The sequence below is a fragment of the Anas platyrhynchos genome, chromosome 16 (assembly GCF_047663525.1).
Source record: "Anas platyrhynchos isolate ZD024472 breed Pekin duck chromosome 16, IASCAAS_PekinDuck_T2T, whole genome shotgun sequence".
Classification (NCBI taxonomy): domain Eukaryota; kingdom Metazoa; phylum Chordata; class Aves; order Anseriformes; family Anatidae; genus Anas; species Anas platyrhynchos.
This window is the reverse complement of record NC_092602.1, coordinates 5,137,829-5,158,567: the sequence shown is the minus strand read 5'-3', so window position 1 is coordinate 5,158,567 and position 20,739 is coordinate 5,137,829. Positions and strand designations below refer to the sequence as shown.

Genomic DNA, 20,739 nt, shown 5'->3' with positions numbered 1-20,739 from the left:
TTTTCTGTGGATAATCCAGTTTAAAGAAGTTCTGACTTGCTAGCTGGAGCATTTTCAGCACCCTCATGAAAGTCAGAGAGGCGAGAGACTACTCAGGCCACTCAGAGACCACTCAGCCTTGCTGGTGGAGGGGAAGTTTTGGCAGTGCAATTCTGCAGATGTCTCGCGGTTGGGCACGTAACGATGCAGGGGTGCAGCAGCCCTGTGTGCTGGTGTGTGTGTGTGCTCATTCCCTTGTAGCTTGGACCCCCCCTGCTATTTACCCCTATCCGTAACTCCCTGGGAAGCTGTTTTAATGCCTCTGGCACACATGTGCAGCTTGGGTAGCAGGGGCAGGCCAGGACCCTTTCCCAAACCAGCAGTGCCATGCTTGGTTTCGGAAAAGGTTGAATTTCAAAGGGCAGTAGCCGATTGCCCTGTGACAGAGCAGCTTAGCCCCAAGCATCCGTTGTCCTCGCTTGCTTTAATAAAAAAAAAACCTTTCTCTCTGCTTTTCTTCCCTTTTAATCTTTGCTCTGTTGATAAACCTGTCTTCTGAGCTCTTACCATAAAACAATGAAATTCCTTTCTAAGATTGCTTTCGGTCACTGCCAAGCGGGAGCGTGCAGCTCAGGTATTCCCCCAGAGCTGGAAGCGGGTCCTTAACCAGCATCTTGCTGTTCCTATTGCATCACGCCAGGCAGCTCATCTGTCAGGCAGTAGGATGCCAAAGATCAGACTCGGGGAGTTTCATCCTGAAGGCCTTTCTAAATAGCTGCAAGAGTTCTATTTAAATCTGTGGTATTTAAGTGGCTTCGTTAAATAAAGAGAGAAATGATGTAAGTAATGTTTTAACAACCAGAAGACGATGCAAATAATGTTTTCAAACATCTTCTGGTTGTTCAGCTTTTTGCAAAATCCAGTGTTCTGCAGATCGCTGTGCTTGTGGGCAGGGTGCCCGAGTAACGACACTCATCTGAAGTTCTGATTCCCGTGTTCTACGTGCTGTGGAGAAAACAAAGGTGAATGCTTTGATGCTGCCTCATTCCAGGGTATGAATCGGAGCCGAGCTGTAACGGGGCAATGCTGCCCAGCTCCACTGCCTCTTGCCACACGTGGACTCTGCCAGGCAGCCGTCTGCTTCACCTCCCTGCCCAGCTGTGATTTCACATCTCTGAAGGTGAATCCGGTAATTAACTTGGAGTGGGAGCAGCAGAAAATCCCAGGCACCCAGCAGCGGGCACCTCTGTGTGGTCTGTGCCCACCCTTAACCCCTGGGCAGCTTTTTGCAGCCCGCCCACGTGTTCTCCCATCTGTGCGGCTCTCAGATTATTGCAGAAAGTCGAGAATCAGAAAATCTGCCTGGATCACGTTATGCAATAGTTGAGCTGCTGGCAGTGAATAAGCAGATCCAGCTGAGCAGGAGTGCTTCTGAAGGGCACCTCCTATTTTCCTGCATGCGGACAGGGGAAATGGCTTCTTGGCTCGGAGCTGGGTCAGGTGCCTGCCTTGCGTGTGGGTGCTGAGTGATGGGAATTGATTTCCCATGCAGATTTGCACCGAGAAGTAGCTCGAAGAGCAAAGTCCTATACAGAAACAGTTTTCTTGGGTGGGAGAGCAGGGCTGTTTTCATGTGACTAAATCGATTTAGCAAAGTCACCTTGGAGACCTTTGTTTTCTGTGTGAGAGAAAAATCATTTTAGCAGTTTGCTCAAAGTGAAAAGCAAGCCCTGCTGGGACTGTGCCAGTACGTGCTGCATCATGAGCTGGGTGACTCTGGAAACGAAAATCAGTGCTTGGTTTAATTTGGGGCCAAATTATTCCCTCCACAAACCAGTGTCACCATGCTGAGTTGTGAGGTTGGTGCTCGTGGTCTCTCTGGGGCGGCTCGCTGCACCCCTGCCTGTGTGCTGTGACGTGATGTGGAGAAGGAAGCAGCTGGCAAACTGCTCTGAGCTCTTTGGGATCACGGGGAGATGCTCCTGGCGCTGGCGGGCATGGTCTTGTGTGTGCCACGCTGTCACTACGAGCTGCTTCGTGTGCCTTAGTCAACATTTCTGATGCTCAGCAGTCGGTGACTTGTTCAGCTCTGCCAGCTGTGAAGATGTGACTTGGTGTAAAATGATAGAAAAGCTGTGGCCAGCGATGACCCAGATCAGAATCAGGATCAGAAGGAGAGACCTGGCATTGCCCCGTCAGGAGCAGCACAGGCATCTGCCCAGCTGGGGCACCTCAAATCCAGCAGAGGATGAACCAACCCTTCTGGGAGGGCTGTGCCTCGGCATGCTGTGCTTCCAGGACAAAGCAGCTGGGTTAAGACAGGGAGGAACAGCAGAGGGGAGATGCTGATGCCATTCTGTGAAACGCTGGGGCTGAGCTTCGTGTGCTGAGGCTCTCTCCAGTCCTGCCACTAAGCCTGGTGGTTTCTTACTGGCTGTGATTTCTCGTGCTGGTGCTGTCCAGGTGAGCATCTTCCCAGAGTGGTGATGCCCCTGTTGAAGGCTGCATGATGCACTCAGTGGCTTCTGATAAGCAAACACCCATGGGTTTTTCTAACAGGCCCCTGTCTTGAGGAATTAAAGCTAATGATGACAAACTTGGAGGACATTCTTTAGTAAGGACTGTGCTGCTGGCTTGGGGGGAAGTAAAGGAGCCATTAGTGGCTGAGAGAAATTCCTGCAGATTCCCTTGGTTCCTCCTGGTACTGCAATTCAGTGAGCAACTGGGCAGTAATGCATTTTGCTGAAATATTAGAAAAATGCATCTAATTATTATCTGACATCTGTCCCATTCCAACAGGTCTTCGTGTCAGGAAAAGAGCTGGTGAGAGGACTCTGGAAATGATTCAGGGCAGGGGCATTGAGGAAAGCGTGAGGCTGATTCATCCCATGACAGTGTTGCTCTGCTCCCACCTTTCTCCAGCGTGATCCCCTGGGCCTGGGGACGTTGAGGGTTTTTAAGAAACGTCACAGGACCTGGTTCACCTCATGGTGAACACGCTGGGCAAGATTAACTTGTGCTGGGGCAGAGCTGGACAGGATGGGACAAAACGGTTGTGTGGTAAAAGATGGAGGAGATGCAAAGAGGGTCAAAGGAGACCCTCTGATTTCCTCCTGCCCACAGATCTGCCTTTTAGCTGCTCCAGGCTGTGCGAGGGGCTGGAGGGATGGGGCTTATGGCATCTGCAGCCCCTGCTGGAAAGCAGGAGGCCCCGTGGGGGTGGGCTGTGTGCCGGGGGTGGGCTGCGTGGGTGCTGCCAGCACCGCTGTGCTGTGGGCTGTGCCTGAGCTGGGTGCTGGGAGGGCTGTGGGACTCACGGGCTGAGCTCTCGCTGAGCTATTTTAGGTGTCTGTAAGTGCAGCAGTGGGTGGAGAGGCAGTTTCAGGACTACATCAGGCATTTCTCTTTGTACCCGAGTGCCTTTGATACATCTAGTCTCTGCTTAAGAAAAAAAAAGTGCCTTTAGGTGCTGCTGAAAACATGCTAGGGAGTGTTTGGAGCGCTGGCTCGTGCTCTGCAACCAAAGCATCCCTGGGCAGGGGGGCCTGATCCCTGGATAATGATCCAAAGAAAAGTTTGTCCTGACCTGGAGCTCCATCTTCTTGCAGCTGCTTGGTGAACTGCTTGCTGAGAATTAGGTGCCATAGTAGCAGCATACCCATTTCTCCTCGTTTGGCTAAGCAGGGGTACAACGAGGGTTGGTTGTTTGGAAAGTTTGGCTCCGGAACAGCCGCCTGCTCTTGGTGCTGATGAAGCCTGCTGAAGTGTGCAGCAATTTTGCCTGCAGCAAAGGTGTTTTAACAGCCCCAGAGGAATTATGCCACGCTCGTTTGCTTTACAAATGAAGATCTTCGCACGCAAGATCTTATCAAACTTGGACAAAAGAGAGTGATTGAAGGGAGAGGGTATGGAAAGGCACAAAACTGGAGAGTAATAAAGGTGGGGTACAGGGAGAGAGACGAGCAGCAGTGCAAATGAGATGAAAAATGCCCTGGTGGTGCGTGGGTCGTGGGTCGGTGGCCATCCCGGGGAGGGTGGGTGCAGAGGGATTCACGCTTCCTTGTCCTCTGTTCCTGTGCAGGACACAGGCGGAGATGGCCCACACGTGCCGTGGAACCATCAACCTGTCGACGGCCCACATCGACACGGAGGACTCGTGTAACATCGTGCTCTCCAACGGGGGAAGGACGTACCACCTGAAGGCCAACTCGGAAGTGGAGAGGCAGCGCTGGGTCACGGCGCTGGAGCTGGCCAAGGCGAAAGCCATCCGCATGAGGAACAACCAGTCAGGTAGAGCCCGGCTCGGCGTGCAAACTTGCAGCTGGATCCTTCTTAAAAACCTCCCTGTAAAGCAGCCTTTCTGGGCCTGCTAAATCGTGCAGAAACCCTAGCAGATACCAGTTCATATGCAATTAAAAGTAGCTGTCTGTTTCCCAAAGAGTCACAAAGGGTTTTAAGCAATACTGCGTGTGCCGAACGTCTTCTCAGCTGGTCACGCAGCCTTAAGCCAGTCTTCAAAGCCCCTGGGTAATGACTGTAAACTGGGGAGAGCAAGTGAAAGTGAAGTTACAGTGCTGCTTCTGGAAGGTAGGACGGGTGTGCCTTTCTTGGGGAGGCTGGGGTGGTCAGTGTGGATGGGGAGTGATGAGTGGCACCCCGGGGAGCTCTGATTCACAACAAAATGCCAGAGCAGTGCCTCTCCTGTTCACCCCCCACTGTAGGGGAGTGCTGGAGATGAATGATGCATAAATCTAGCTGCCTGTGTATATTCCCTGTCTCCCCTCTGTACACGCTAAGCTCTGGTTTGGTATTTATTAGTGTATATTTAGGACAACTGCATTATGTAAAGCTGTCAAAACCCCATGCGTGCTCCTCCCAAGAGCGTAGTTTTTACTGCTCTGTTGTGTAACAGATCGGATGAGTGCTTAACAAACAATATTTCTGAAATATTTGTGTTCATAACTCTTCTGGGATTCACATTTGGTTTCCTTCCACAAACGAGGATGGCTTCAAATCACAGCAAACAAAACCCATGAATGTATTAAAAAGCCAGCCAGCCACCCATTTTGCCCTACAAAACCACTCTGCTCTTACCTTGAATGCTGGAAAACAAACCTTATGCAAGAGAGAAGACGTAGGGAACACCTGCTTTCGTTACATTCTGCTTAAAATGAGAACATTACTTCATGGTATGGTGAGATACTGGCTGCCCAGCTTGGGGTTGCTTTGGTTTGGTGTTTTTGTAGCGCGTTGCTCTCCTGGTCTGGGGCTGGGGCTTTGGGACATCTATAAATGCTGCTCTGTGGTATTGGCTGCACTGAATATGCATCCGTAGGTAGTGCTCATGAGGTTTCCAGACTCACCACTGACGAAGGTTGTGGCTGGGTCAGTGCATCAAGGAAAAAAAAACCTCTCCTTCCCTAGGGGAAGTGCTGCTGTGTTCAGCAAACCCACGTCGCGTTGCGGCGCGCTCGATGTGACTGCTGGGCACGGCTCTTCTGAGCAGCACTCGGGGCTGTGTGGATGTCTGAGCAGCACCGCCTGATGCTGCCGCCTCATGAAAACACAGAGTCAACAGAAAATTGGTTTGACCGCGTTTCTGGAAGGCAGCGCAGCAGCGTCTGCATCTCCGGGTTGGTGGGACGGTGGTTTGGGATGCTGGCTGCTGAGCGCAGGGCGGGCGCTCTGTGCCTAGCGTCCTGTTTTACAGAGAGCAGCACGGTGCCAGAGCATAACCCGCTCGGCTTGCAGGGAGTGAGCCCCCAGTTCTGGACTCATGTGGCTTGGCTTTTTGCATAATTAGCCGTCCCACAAGGTCATCTAGAAGTTGATTAGTGCACGAGCCATTTACTCGTTTCCCATAATGATTTAAGTACGCTGTGTTCCGTGGCACCAGCATCTACAGATTTAATTACAGAAAGCACCATGAACCCTCTGTCCTGCAGCTCTGCAGCTCTGGAGTATATGGAAATGCTGATGGGGAATGCAGCTGACTGAGGAGAAGATGGAAACTTCTAGACACGCTTGTTTGGCCTGGCTGAGCACGACAGCGTGCAGCGTGCTCACTGTCTGCCGGCCATGCGAGCCCTGCTGATCTGGTAGGGAGTTGAAGCTGAGGATTTGCAAGTCCTCAGCACTGAATGCTCACCCAGCTGATGTTTTGTCTCAGTTAGAGACCTCGTAATTCAGGTGGAGCATGGACGTGTTTCAGGTTGGACAGTTCTGTTCGAGTCCAAGTAAAATTCCTCGTGCTGTGAATGCCGGGTCTGGCACAGAGCCTCGAGCTGCATGTTTGCAAGCAGAGGGACGAAGCTCTGGCTTTGCTGACGGAGCCCTCAGATCCTTCAGGCCTGCTCACGTGGGAGTCATCTTGAGTCAATTCCTCTTGCCCTGAGTGATCCCAGCCCTGTATTTCGGCAGCAATCACCACTCTCTTGCTGCTTTCCCATGCACTGGCAGCACCGAGGCATGAGGAGGTGCAACATGTGCAGCTCTCGGCTGCTTCCACCAAGGGCTTTTTGCTGCTGGCGGTGTAACGGGGTGCAGGTGGTGCTGCTGGGCTCTGCAGGTGCCCAGCTGCTGGGAGAATGTTTTGCTGGATAAAAGCTGCCTTTTTCCCCAGTAGTTTTCTTGAAGTAAACTTACCCAAAAACATTTTTACTGCGAGCGTTGGTGAGCTCGAGCTGTGTGTTGAGAAGAGGTGCTCTTTTCACAGAACGGGTTTTCGTTTCTATTTTTAAGAAATAGCGAACCCTATACCCAAACTGCGAGATGGGAGACATTGCTGCTGCTTCCAGGGTGTAGCTGGAGGGGATCTGGTTTCCCCTCCATCCAGCACAGGACTAGGACTATTTTGGTAAGGAGGCGCGAGCTGAGACATGAGCAAGTACTCTCAGATGTTACGTGAGAGCTCGCTCTCCGTGTCCGTCCTTGCTGATGAGAAGCCTAACTGGTGTCACGAGCAGTACCGCGTGGATTAGCAGCGGAAAGCGAGAGCAGAGATGGGTTGCCATCGTATATCCCTTCTCAATTACAATATCACACTGAATTCCATTAAAATAAATGCGTAACGTCACGCTGGGACAGAAGGGGCCTGGACACAGCTGAGCAGCTTGCCACCATTCATTGAAATCCCAAATTCTTATTTCTAGCTGCATTTATAAGGGGTTGGTGAACTTTTCTCTCTTCCTTAAGCTCAGTTTTCTCCCTGCAGATGTGGCTTGGAGAGTGTGAGTTAGATTTGGTGACTGAGATTGATGCCTGGCTTTTGAGGTTGTAAAATACCGTTTCGTTTTAGGGCAGTGTTATGAGGTATGGGGATTAATTCTGTGAAATAGTGAGTGGTTTATTTTCTTGGCTATGTGAGGGAGGGGATCTTTGGAAAAGCCTGCAAGGGAAGGGTAGAAATCTGTCCCTGGTGGCCTAAACACTGACATCGCCAAAATGAACTCGGACTGCTTGGTTGCTTGCAGAGGTGAGTTGGTAACTCCTTTTGATCCCCTGCTCTGGGGTTTATAGGAGGAAAAGGTGCATAATTAGCCATTCCAAAGCTTTTCCTCTGACTGCACTAGCACTAGCCTTGGTCTTGTTGCTTGATGAATTTTGTCTGGTTTTTTCCCCTCTTCCCAAGCAATGGGTTTGCTTGCTATACCCAGTTTGCCTTGGCGATGTGATGCTGCAAAGCATCTGCAACCTTCCCTGCCCAGATCTGTGAATTGTCCCGTTGTTGACATTCTCCCTTGCCTCGCAGTGAGCTCCTGCTCCGGTGGTGGCTGTCCCTTGCGTTCCTGCTCTGACTGCAGCCTGACGAGACAATCACCCTCATTGTTGGCTGCGTGCTCCCAACGCCAGCTCGCTGGCAGAGCGCTGGCTGTTCCCAGCTCCATCAGTGCCTTTCACAACCACGCTCCCTTTTCCCTTCCTCCTCGGGGTGCTGCTCCATCCCGCTCCTTGGGTGCCGTGCTCCCTCGGCTCGCGGGGCACATACTAGGAGGGATGCTCACTGCCAGCTCGCCCTTACCTCGCTCTTCTAATTAGCTTCTGATCCGCACAGCCTGGATTTTCCCAGCACTGCCGGTTGCTGTTTGCTCTGCCAGGAGCTGCTGACACGGAAAGTGTGGTTGGCAGCTCTGCTGGGACAGAGCTCTTTTCTTGGGTTTCCCACTCTTAGTTGTCCCTAATCAAGGTTTTGAACTTTGGAGACTCTCAGCCAGTTTTTTCTCCCCCCCCTTTCAAAATCAGCAAGTGGGATTTCTCTAAGGGCTTCACAGCAGTGCTTGGCCCTGTGGGGTTTTCCATCTGTATTTTCAGTCTCTGGGAAGCCCATGCTGGCCCTCTGCATCTTTCCGGCAGTGTCCATAAAGGACTAATCCTGCTGGCGGTTCCAGTCCGTTCCTGGAGGTAATCCTGCGTGAGCCGTGATGTGTCACTAATGGAGCTGTGCTGATCTGATTTCGGAACGTTTATTCTCTGTGAAATAACATTCCGCTGTGCTCATTTAGAAATAATTATGCTCGTTATCAGCTGGGGCCCTGACATCCTGGGTCGGGTGAGGGCTGTGTTCAGAGGATGCCAGCCTCGAGGCACAAAGCTTTTTGCCGGCCATGCTTTGCAGCGGTGCCAGGGAGCTGCCGGAGCCGTCTCCTGTGGCTCTGTGTGTGCTTCTCCTGTCCTCTGTGCTCTCCAGGCTGCTGCCCTGGACTTTCTAACAGTTTGTCCTCACTGCTCAAACCTGACCTTCGGGGAGAGACCGAGACAACCCAACCCTCACTTCCCCAGTGTCCACCCGGAGCTGCGTTCTGATGGGATCTGTGGCTCCTCCTTCCTGGTGCCTCTGGCCCACCACAGGCGTGATCCGGGGCAGGATCCGTCCCTGGCTGTCACCGTGCTCATGGGCATCTCGCACAGGGCTCTGGGGATGGTGCACAGGAGGTGGCTGTGTCTCTGGATCTCCTGAGGTTGCGTGCTCGAGTGCTTGGCTCCACCAGCAGTTGCCCTGAATGGAGAGGGTTTGGAAGCATCGACCCACTTTAAGTACAGGTGGATAAAGTAGGTGGCTTGAACACATATTGCATGTTCTAAGAAATTGAGAACTGGCAGAAAAAAAAAAAAAAACAAAAAACGAAAAACAAAACCCTAGTGATTTCCCTTTTTCATTGTTTTTAAAGTGGATCTGATCAGCCTGGGGAATTTCTCTCCACCTGAGCTGTGTGTGGGCTGAGTCAGGGCATCTGCCCATCCCAGAGGAGAGCCCTGCAGGGTTTTACAAACCTTGGGATGTGAGGCCTGGGGGGGCAAATCCTTCATTGAGACGGCTGAATTTCTGCAGCTGATGGATCCCTGTAGATGGATGATCAGCTGAGATTCAGCCCGAAACCTGCACAGCTGGAAGCTGCTTCCCTGCTTTGGGCTGCAGTTCCTGCTTGCACTGCATCAGATGAAGCTGTTTTAAAGCAGCAGAGAGCTTCTGTCTGCACCGTCAGGAAGATGGGGCAATCTTTTAGGATTTTCCTGTTTCCCAAGCTAGGAAAGGCCCTTTTTTTTTATTAACTTGTTTTTAATTCTCCTGTTTTTTTGTAAGGGAGGGGAAAAAAAAAGTTGTTTTCACTGTGATCTTAAAGGAAAGTCTTGAGTTTTTGCTCAGTGTTTTTGTTTCTGTGAGATCTGCGTGTTTCTCGTTTCCTAATTTATTGGCCTCTCTTCTCCTGCGCCCTGGACAAACGCTGCTGCCTCTGGCTGGGGGTGCGTGTGTGATTTGAGGAAGTGTTAATTCCATTGTTTCACGCCTGTCAGCTCTTTGTAAATAAATGCTTCCTTTGTCTAATGCTCAGTGGCCTTTTTGTGGATTGTTTGATTTTACCATTTTCGCACGCTTCCAGAAAAAAAAACAAAAACAAAAACAAATTTATCAAGGGCACTTGTCAAGACTGCAAAGCGAAATCAATAAAACCCAGGAAGTGCATGCACGCATCTTCCTTAATTCACAATGAATTTCCTCACCTGGTGACTGAGTGGTGTGTGGTCACTTCCCCCGGCTCGAAACATCTCCTGCCTGTCCCTTGCCTCCATCAGGATTCGTCCTCTGCCTGCGGGGGGCTTGGATGCATTTTGGGGAGTTTTGCTGTGCCTGACGGAGCCACTGCCCTGGTGCTGGTGAGGAGCTGAGTGACTGGGCACAGAACAAGCCCTTGGGATGGCTCCAAGCTGCTTCCACTCAGGTCCCCAAACCCCCAAAGTGCCCGCGGGTTGTGCTGGCTTCTGGACACGGCTGTGGAGATGGGGATTCAGCACCTGGTCCTTCTGCCTTGGGTTCATTCAGCTGGGTTCTGTCCGTTCGAATGAGGACTTCTTGGTGGGGTTTGGTGCGTGGGGGTGTCAGAGCAGCTCGGTTCTGCCCCCAGAGCATGTTTGGTGGCCTCCTGCTGGTGCTAGGCTATGGGGTTGTACTGGCCGCACCAGAGGGATGTGCCCACGTATGTTCTTGATTTCTTCTGCCTTTTCATCTGATTATGGTGCACGTGAACTCTGTGACTGCTGGCCTTGTCACTTGTGTCACTTGTCCCTCCAGGCTGGCTTACTGCGTGTCCTGAGAGCAGGATGGAAACCAGGCTCCTTTGGCTTGTGTGCCCAAACAAATCCAGGGTTGTTTTACAATGTGTCTGCCTGCAGGTGAAGCCACAAGCAGTGAGCCAGCCCTGGCAGCTGTGAACCTGAGCTGTGCTGCTGAGATCTTGTTTGCAGGCTTCAGAGCAGCTGGTGTTGGGAATATTGGGATTTTTAATTCATCTGGTGCAGTGGTGAGGTGGCCAGGGCTGCTCCAGCAGGAACCAGCTGCCCCATGGGAAGCTCCCAGCCAGGTTTCCTCTGAAACACCTGGGTGTTGTGTGAGCAGCTCCCAGCTCAGCGCAGGCTGGATCTTCAAAGCGTGCCTCTGGCCTTGCAGAGCCGCCCTCGTGCTCATCCCTGCTGCCTGTCTCTTCTTCCAGAGTCTGGGCTCCTCACCCTGTTCCCTGCGCTCTGAAAGCTGCTTCTCTGCGCCTGGCAGGAGCGGGAGGGATGTGCTGCTTCATTCGCTGTGCCTGCTAAAATTAGCTTAGTCTGTCATCTTGCTGACTTATAGCTGCAGCTGGGACGCGAGTCGGTGAGGATGCTTCCTTGCTGATCCCCAGGGCCAGGGTTTGCTGGGCCCAGCTCTGATTTAACCTTACCCTTGGACTTCCAGGCCTGATGACTGATGTCCTGCACCTACAGCAGCTCCTTCACGAACCTGTGCCATGTAGGTTCACGAGCAGCAGCTCACCGAGCACAGTGCGTGCTGAGCACAGGCTCTACGCTTATTTATAGCAGGTAGGGTCTGGGGGGAGCCTGCGGCAGCAGCGAGCAACGAAGCAAACAGCTGCTAGTTCCTGGCATGTGTAGGGTGAGGAGCATCAGAGCCTCTGCCAAACGTGGGTCCTTTTTTTTTTTTTTATTTTCCAGGGAGGATGTGGTGGAGCTGCCTTGTGCTGCAGGTACTGCTGGCATCAAGGGCCCCAAGCAGCGGTGTCTGGAGACGCTTAAATCTGACACCTGGGCTTTTCTGCACCCATCCCATCTGGGGGGCTTTCCTGGTGCTGTTAGTGGCACAGTTCCCACGTGTGGTGGTTTCTTCCTGCTCTGAGTGCTCTGAGCTCCACCACAACCACTCTCTGTCCCCCCCCTTTTTTTTTTCCTTCTTTTTTTTTTTTTCCTTTTATTTTTTCCTTCTTAAATCTGCTCTCTCAGAGGCCCAACCAACATCACTTACTGGCTTGGCTCTGGCCAGCGGCAGGTCCCTTTGGAGCTGGCTGAAACTGGCCCAGGCAGGGGCTTTTGTGCAAGTGGGAGCATGCCTTGGACATGGCAAGGAGGAGTGTTTCCAGCTCAAATACGTGGCTCAGTGTATTTCTGTGTTATTAGGCACTTATGATTTGCAAGTGCTGTTTTTTTTTTTCTCCTGGCACAGAGAAAGGCTATCGGAGGAAAATCAATTTTTAGGTCTGAAAATAATAACAATTCTAATTAGAAATAAGTCATTCAGTCACGAATGGCTGCGAGGGAGCCTCCTGCTTCAGTTTTTGTCCACCTGAGCACGTCAGCTTCTGCAGCACACCTGCAAAATGGAGAATTCGATTTGAGCTCAATGTGGGAAGGGAAATGTTTTTATTCTGGGTTAGTCTGGTGGCGCTGCTTTGGTGAATTTCAGTGAACTGGGACTCATGGGGATAGGATCACAGGTTTGTAGGGGTTGGAAGGGACCTCAAGAGATCATTGGGTCCAACCCCCCTGCCAAAGCAGGGATAGGACCTGACCGCATCAGCGCGCAGGGAGCTGGAGGCTGCCAGGCTGTGCCTGGGGAGCACTGTTCGGGCTCCATCCTTGGGGGATGGACTGTGTCCCTTGGGATGGGTGAAGAGGCCATTTAGGTGTTCTGCAGTCACTTAGGGCACTGCGTCTGCTGCAGGGGCCCAAGGGAATGAGAAACTCCACCAAAATGACCCTAAACCACCTAGAAAAAAGCCGTGGTGGTGGCAGCACGCTGCTCTCCGTGGACATAGCTGTGTGGGTGCCACGGCTGAGGCTCGAGCTGGGTGCTGGCGCTTTGCTGGAGCGATGCTGCGGTGGCAGGTTGCCCTCTCCTGGCACATCTCCTCCACGTCTCCTCCACAAACCCCGTGTTCCCATTGCCTGGAGGAGGGCTGGCAGCATGAGGCTCTCGTCACCAAGGATCCCTCATGAGGTTTCTGGAGCTTTTGGGTAGGGGACAGCCCCACAGAGGGACATGCTGAAGGTTTGCTCACTGTCGTTGCCTTTTCAGCTATCCTTCAGCAGCTCCTCTGCCCAGCCTGTGCTGGCACCTCGTGGTGCCGCGCGCTCCTGCAGCCCTCCTCCTCCTCCTCCTCCCGGTGCTGAAACCCAGTGCCACACCGCAGCCGCTCATCCCAGCGATCCGGCAGGGTGCTGAGTTTGCCCCGCTCCCCACGGTGGGGATCTGGGGCTGGGAAGGAGCTGCTGAGCCTGCCTGGTGGCACGGGGCTTGGCTTTGCTCCCCCAGCTCAGTGCTCAGCTCCTCGATTTCAGTATCAGCTCAGTGTGAGAATGCACCAAGCATGTGTCTGACAAGTGCAGCGGTTGCTGCTTGTGGGGCAATTTCAAGAGAACCAACACAGAGGATTAAAACAGGTGAGCTTTTAGCACGCAAGTCCTTGAAAGAGATGGCTTGCTTGCAGGGCATGGGTGGTCAGCAGAGTGGGAATTTATCATTCCCAAGGAGCTGAGAAGGTTTTAAGCCAAAATTCTCACCCTAGGAAATGAAAATCAACTCGGTGACAGAATTTAATGCCGCCTTGATCCTCCTTATGCGTGAGGGGACAGAACTGCAGGCTGAGAGGGAGCTGGTGATGCTGCAGGTCCCAGGTATGTGACAGGGCTGCTGGTAAATGTGCAGGGGGGCATTGGATTTTAGTAGATTTGTGCCTCCCAGCCCCATCTGCTCTTTCTTGGGGATGGAAGGGGGTCTCCCAAAAGAGGTCCTCGGTTTTGCTGCCTGTAAAGGGGCTCAGGCTTTGACATTCTCCCTTTTCAATGTGAAACAGAGTGGGTAGATCCTGTCCTGAGCCTGTTTTCAGCTGCACGAAGCCAGCAGTGATGCAGGACATCACCTTGAGCAGACCTGTCCGATGGAAATGAGTTAGCCTTCGAGGGAAAAAAATGACCGTGTGCCCTTTTTGTTGGTACGCCCTTTCTGTCGAACTCTTCCTTTTGGAAGCGGTCTCCTTTCTGCTGCTAAAAATCCACATCTCCCTGAAGATCTTGGGCTGGAAACGTGGTGCCAGCCGAGGAGCTCGCAGCCAGCGCTGTGCCAAAGCAGCCTGCGGGCTGTTGTGTCCTCCGTGGGCTGGAGGTGCCAGCTCGCCTGCCCCGGCTGCTGCTCGTCCCTAATTTGGGACGTGGCGATGGAAAGCTGTCCTCCCAGAGCCCAGCGGAGAGGTGTTATTTAAATCATTTCATTTAATGCATTTCTTTTTCCACGCTTCCTACCAGCGTGCTGGCAAATGTCCCGGCTGTTTTTAACATACATATTTAATGCCTTTTCTTTTTCTCGGTGAATAGTACTGGAAAAAAGCAGCTGTGGAACTGGACTGTAGCACTGAGCTCCTGCTGAAGCCTCCGTACCCCTTCGGGTCTTCCAGATCCTAAAATGCCCAAACAGTTGGACATGTACTTACTGGTGTTGGCACCGGAGACTGAAACAGCCTGAAAAATAGGGAAAATGAGAAGCACCGAGTGTTGTCAAAGCTGAATTACCACAAACTCCTTCCATCCGAGGTTATGCTGAGTGCCAAGGCATCAGCAGCGTCGAGCAGTCGGTAGCGGTGCGGTCAGCTGGAGTTAGACCCCACATTCCTGCTCCCCGTGAGCTTTGTGGCTTTTGGGGTCTGCTGTGGGGCTGAGTGACAAAACCTACTGGAGGCGGCTGTAATTTACATCTCTGCTTCTGAAACCGCTTCTATTTGTTTTTGGTGACTCTGGGATCTCATTCAGCAGGGTTTTGACCCCCGTGCTTGAAATTCCTGAAAAAAAAGCAACTCAAAACGACCCAAACCGTGCATTTCCTTGCTGTGCTGTACCAGGATCACCTGCGTCCTGCTGCGTTGCCTCGTCCTTGGTTACTTTTTGTCAACTACTTGTGTATTTCTGATGCTTGGTGATGCGTCATGGTGAATAACTGGAAACAAGCAAAGAATAAAGAGGAGATACTGCCTTGGTATGCCATAAAAAGTTATGAATGTCTGCACTGATGAGGATTTAACTTTATTGTCAATTCCCATTTTTTTCTTGTGGCGAGCAGCAAGGTTTTATCTGCCCGTAGCAGCGCTGGTCGGGGCACAGTGCGTTCCCTGGAGGGGAAAAGGAACTTGGCCTTGTTGGATTTGTGTTTGCATGTCTGTGTTTTGGAGATACAGCTCAGAAATCGGTGCTCGTTGCTGTGCACTTCATCTCCTGACTTGTGGACGTCTGCTTTAGGGAAGGAAGCTGTAGGAGTGCATGGTTTAAGCTGAGAAGTTTCCTGGAATGGTTGAATGGCACAAGCAAAGGGACTGGAGCTCATCTGATAAAGCTTGCACTGTTTTAAGGAAGCATCTGGATTAAAAAAAAAAAAAAACACGAAACAAAATAAACACCAACAACTAGAAATGGAAAATAAATGCTGTTTTGTTTCCTGGGTGCTTTCCTGATGCTGAGATTCGAGAGCAATGAGCAGTAACTGATCAACCATTCAGAACGGTATTACTCCTAATTTTCTTGTTTGCTTTATCACGCATGGGAAACCTTAAAAGCAGAATGATGATGTGAACACAAACTGCACGTTTCGGGGCACTGCCAATTGTTCTGTGCATTTCTCAGCGAGTGGTGCTGGTTTGATGCTGCAGTGACACCTGGGGGTGAGTGCTGTGTTCCCCAGGTAGCTTTTTGCTGTCAGCTTTAAAATTACCGTGGAAAAAGAGGTTCTGAGGCTTTCTCAGCGAGCGAGTAAAAAGTCTTGTGTGCTGTAGGTGCACAGCGATGCGCACACAGCAGCGTGTCGTTCTAGCATATGGGGGATTTTGGACATGTTGGGCCAGAATGCTTCAAGGAGACAAATTTTTAAAGCCATTCCTTGGGAAGAGGCAAGATGTTTTGTTTTCAGGGGTGGTTTTCTGTGTGTTTTAATCCTCCTGTCAGGCTCTGCAATGTGAGAGGATAAACAGCAGCTTGGGGTAGCTCAGACACAGGGTCCCACCCCTTCCATTTCTGCGCGTTCTGCGTTAGCCCCCTCTGAGCTCTGTGTGAGTTGTTCCTCGCCGCCCTTGATGCGAGTGCTGAGAGGAGCAGAATCGGGCTAAAGGAGCAGAAATGCAAACAGACGAGCTGCGCATAAAACGCATTTGTTAACAGTTTGTTTCCTGCCTAGATTCCAGGCTGTGACATGGTGACAGAGAGCCGGGGTTGAGCCGTACGTGGGCAGAGCCATCAGCACCTTAATGCAAGGTCCGCACGCTAGCTGTTCCAGCTGTTTGCACCAGGAGGTTATTTCCATCACTCTTTCTATCCATCTCCAGGGCAAATTGCATGGGTGGTGTTCGTAACGTGATAGCGTTGGGAGCACACAAACCCACCTCAGAACCCAGGGTAAGCCCGTGGGTGTCTGCTCTTGGTCCAGCAGCACTTCTTGAGTGAAATAAGCTAAAGGGAGGAAGGAACAAAATGTAAAGCAGCAGCAGATCCTTGGGCAGAGCCAGAGAAAGGGCTCCTGGGGGTCTGTTTCCTCCTGCATCACCTTGAGCAAGGGTTGTGCTCTCGCTTCTGGGTGTCCTGGTGTGACCTCAGCAGCCCAGGAGCAGCGGGATGGGGCTGAGGATCCAGCAGCGTGGATGGTGAGGGGCTGGGTAACCCCAGCACCAGATGCAGAGGTGAGGTTGCTTTTCAGGTGTTACTAAGAATAAGCTTGTGGCAGAAGTGCAAAATAATTCCTCGTGGAAAGAAGAGGAATGAGAAAGTCTAAAGAGCCAGAGGAGCAAAGCTGCCACGTCCATCTGTGTACATAGCGTGCATCTTGTATTCCTCTTTACTTTTTAATTCTGAAATAACTTTTCCTTTGATGCGCAGCACTTGCGAGAAGGTGCAGCAGGAGGTATTGTGTTACCTGGTTGGCAGGAGAAAGTTTTAAAATGCTAATTGTGTTTTCCTTTTGAAAGCCTGGAGGATTTTCTTGCTGCGTAGGCATGGCATGAGTGACTTCTAGGAGCGAGGATGGGAACAGCGGAAGGAGTCAGAAGAGGTGTTGGAAGTTGGTGAGTTGTCTGATATCAGTAAGGTGAAATTTAGTAAAGCCAGGAGAAATGTAATGAGGGAAAAGAGAAAGAAAGAAGTAGTAATTAAAAAAAAAAAAAAAGACAAGGAAGGGGATTCCAGAGGTGTTACTGGTGTTTTCAAACACACTGAAGGTTTTTGCGTGGGAGAAAGGCAACCAATTCTCTCTCATGGCTGCAGGGGGCAGAAGCAGCCCCGTTGGTGTGCAGCAGCACGTCCCTGGGCTGGAGAAGAACCCTGCGTGGACAGACGAGTGTGCCCTAGGGCTCTCCTGGTGCTGCCTGCCTGCACAAGGGTGTTTCTCTGTGTCCCTTCCAGTCCCGCAGCGCAGCCACCTCTCACTGGCACCCGTGCACAGTGCTTTCTGGCACGGGATTCTCCATTTCCTTGTGTTTAACTTCGCCCACTTCTCCTGTGTCTGGGTCCTGGCTGCATTCGGGTGGCAGATGTTTTGTATGATTTTGGAATATTTGTGTGGGTCTGGTGAAGGGCAAAGATGGTGTTTCAACGCAGACAGAATTCACCAGCATCATTTTAAGCCATGCTGCCTCCTGTAGGGTTTGAAGCGAGGGCTTGGGATTTGGCAGGGCGCCAGTCTTTGTGTGGCTTTTGTCCCTCTGAAAACGCAAATCTGCCCAGCGCGCTCCAGAGGAGGGCTGTGAAAAGGGGCTTGTGTGGGCTTATCCCTTAGAAAGCCTGAAGCCAGAACAGCTCAAATCCCCAACACCTGTCTCCTGTCCTGTTCCTCCGGGTGCAGGGTGGCTGATGGCACCGCTGCCATCCCCAGGCGACCCTGATGTGCTGGACCACGGCTGCCGGCGCACACCGAGGCGATGCAAGGTGGGTATGGAGCCTGCAGGGCCCCTGCCGGCCTCACTCGGAGCTGCGTGGTGCTGATCTTTGATGCTGATCTTCAGTGCTACATCCCCAGCCCATCCCAAGTGCTGCCTGAGGAAGAGAGGGGCTGTGGAAACGCCATCCGGAGATGTGTAAGCGCAGAGTGCTGTGATGTGGGGGGAATCGGGCCACTTCAATTTTGCTGCTTGTGGCTCGAGTGGCTGTGCTTGTTCCTGTGCGTGTAGTATGTCTGGAAGGGCTTTGCCACCGTTTGGTGGCAACCTGAAGGTTGTTGATGCACCTCAAGCAGCGTGCAGGCTGGTGACCTCACACACCTCTTCCACCGTGCTGCCTCTGCCCTATGCCAGGCAGGAGCTGCCGGACCTGCAGCGTTTCTGATGGGCTAATGAATGAGCTGGAGTTGAGTTGGTTTTGTACGACTAATCCTATTAGAGCTCTGGATTTTTTTTTTTTTTTTTAATTTGTCTGATATTTCTAGTGGTTGTTTTTGTAAACAGATGTAGTGATGTGGAAGGATCAAGGGCTATGGATGCTTCCAGGATAGGTGAATAATGATGACAAAAGGAGATGCTGAAGTCCATAGCCCCTGGGTGTCTGGTTGTTTTGGGTGTTAGCAGGCACATTCAGGTAAAGAATTCCTTCAAGGTTGTGAATTTCATCCAACGAGGACGAAGGGGTCAGGCTAATGGCAAAGCTGCCTTCATCAGCCCAGCTTTGCTGTGAGGGAAGCTGAACGTAGAGCCGTGGCTGTGCGTGAGTGTTCCCCTCCTGCCTCCACCCTGGTCTGCCTGGGCTCCCCCATGCCCACTGCCACCTTTTGCTGCATGCAAAACCAGGCACCTAATTCAGGTCCTTTGGGTGTTGCTCATGGAAAGCGAGCAAGCAGGAATTCCACCTTGACGTGTGGTGTTTCCCAGGTGCCTTTTGCTGAGCCAGGGACCAAGGCTTTTATTCGGTAACTCTTGGTTTCGAGCGGAATGAATTAAATGCAGGGATAAATCTGCAATCTGTTTTTAAGCAGGGGACTTCAGACTAATTCTTCAAGCATTCAGGTGAGTAGCTCGGCGGCTGTGACTTAACTATTTGCAGGAGGAGGCTCGTGGCAGCTGGCAGAAGAGATGCAGAGCTGATTATAAAGCTTCAGTAACCTCAAGCTGATGGGAAGTATCTTATCTCTGCTTTCCACAATCCCCCCTTGCAGTTTCTGCCACGGGATTATAACGAACTTGTGCTTAAGTCACCCCTAGAGCAAGGGGATTGCCTACAGGAGCACAGCAGGAGGAGTGCTGTGGTGTAACGAGCTGGGGTGCGCGGCTGCCCGTGGCAAGGAAAAGGTTTTGGTGGGGTCAGGCACGTGTGCCAGAGCCTGACGGTGGCCATGACCTGCCAGGGAATGCTCTGGTGTAACAGGGGGCTGGGGGGCTGTAGGAAGTCCCAGCTCTGCTGCCGATAGGTGTGTACACGAGCTGCTGCCAGGAGTTCAGATGTGTGTCCATGTGGGCATGGAGCTGTCCAGGAGGCTCTCTGTGGCTGTACGTGTGTGATGGCTGTGCTCTTCGTGTCAAACCACGGATCCCGGCTCCGTCTGGTTCTCAGATCCCATAGCAGAAGCAGGAGTGCTCGTTAGGAGCTAAATCCCATCAAGGCCCTCTAATTAAGAGTTGCTGTCCCTGTGTTGCTTGTGGGTTTTCCCTTGAAAAATGGCTGGTTCTTAGCCAATGCAGATGGATGCATATGTTGGGTAAGCACACGAAGTTACACATTGCAGTGTGTGTGTGTTGCCAGCTTTATTTCTCCCTTGAGAGTGCAGTGTGTGCTGAGAGCTTCATTTTCCAGATTTTGCCCTCTTTTCACCCAGATTGCCTTGAAAGTCTTGGCAAGCTCTTGGTGCGTGCCCAGGTCGCCGCGCCGTGCCGGTTTGAAGGCTCGCGGTGCCGCGCTGGCTGCAGCTCCTCATGCCGCTGATTTGTGCCGCATTTTGCCTCTGGACCTGCCCCTGGGAGCAGTAAAATATTAAAGGCTGGGAAAATCCAATCCTGCTGCAGCAGAGGGGCGAGAAAACGGCCGTCAGGGGGGCGTGCGTGCAAACCGTGGAGGTTTCATTATGGGGCTCTCGGGGTGATCCGAAACAGAGCTGCGTGAGTAAAATGTATAATGAAGGTTCTTAGAAAAATGAAGGAATACTGGTGTATATTTTAAGTGAGTGTCCTAAAAATAACCTCCAGTAGCGTTTAAAGGGACAAGCTTCCAAATATCATCCTCTGCACAGAACAGCATCCCTTTGGTTTTTGGACTGCATCTCCCGTAGCCTGCTGTGCATCGTTCCGGAGACGGCCGTGGCAAATCCCGCCCTTGCTGCTACCCGGGGCTGAATTTTCCCCCTTTTTGGGGGGGAGGATGCCTCTTCCTGGCAGAGATGGAGTTAAGGGCTGCTGTGTGTACTGAAGCCAGCAGTGGTGCATGCCGGTACCACGGGGTCTGGTGGCTGCTGCGAGCCGGTGCCGTAGTGCTCTGCTGTCAGCGTGGGGCGAGAAGTGGCCATGTGAGACGTGCGGCTGGGTCGCTGCCTGCTGAATAAGGACAATTGCTGAATCAGGACAGTTTCTTCTCTCTTTTTATTATTAATTTTTTCCTCCTCCATCCTGAAGCTAACGGCCATGCAGCGTGTAGCCTCCGCGAGCGCAGCCCCGCTCTGGGCATGAAGGGCCGGGGCTGCTGGGAGTCAGGATCCGTCCGTTCCTTCTGCAACTCCGCCTGCCTCAACAAGTTCCCCAAGGGTCAGTGGCCATCCCGGCATGGTGGGGAGGGATGGGGGGGGCACCGTGGTGCGGCAGAGCCCCTGGGAGCTGTGGGGACAGCAGTCTGCAGGGCTGCAGCCCTGGGGTCTGTGCGTCCCGGAGTGAGACCTCCCCTTGCTTCTGGAAGGGGCTTTCAGGGAGGGCGTGCTGCACCCTGGTCTGTTTGGGGTTAAATTGTAAGACATTTTGTTCATTTTGTGCACTTTAAACATCAAAAAGAATTGATTTGTTT

The 20,739-nt window shown here is 52.0% G+C and overlaps 1 protein-coding gene across 5 annotated transcripts in view; it reads left to right on the top strand.

The window, feature by feature from the left end:
- The window catches only part of OSBP2 (oxysterol binding protein 2), a 73,165-nt gene that overhangs the window by 15,841 nt on the left and 36,585 nt on the right, over positions 1-20,739 (top strand). For 4 of the 5 annotated variants that reach the window (XM_072024151.1, XM_072024152.1, XM_072024154.1 and 1 more), the window contains one exon: positions 4,061-4,269. In XM_072024151.1, coding sequence (XP_071880252.1) covers positions 4,061-4,269 — 209 coding nt within the window. Of the gene's footprint in view, positions 1-4,060; positions 4,270-20,193; positions 20,487-20,739 lie in introns of those variants that run through there. The other variant, XM_072024155.1, reaches the window with a different exon arrangement.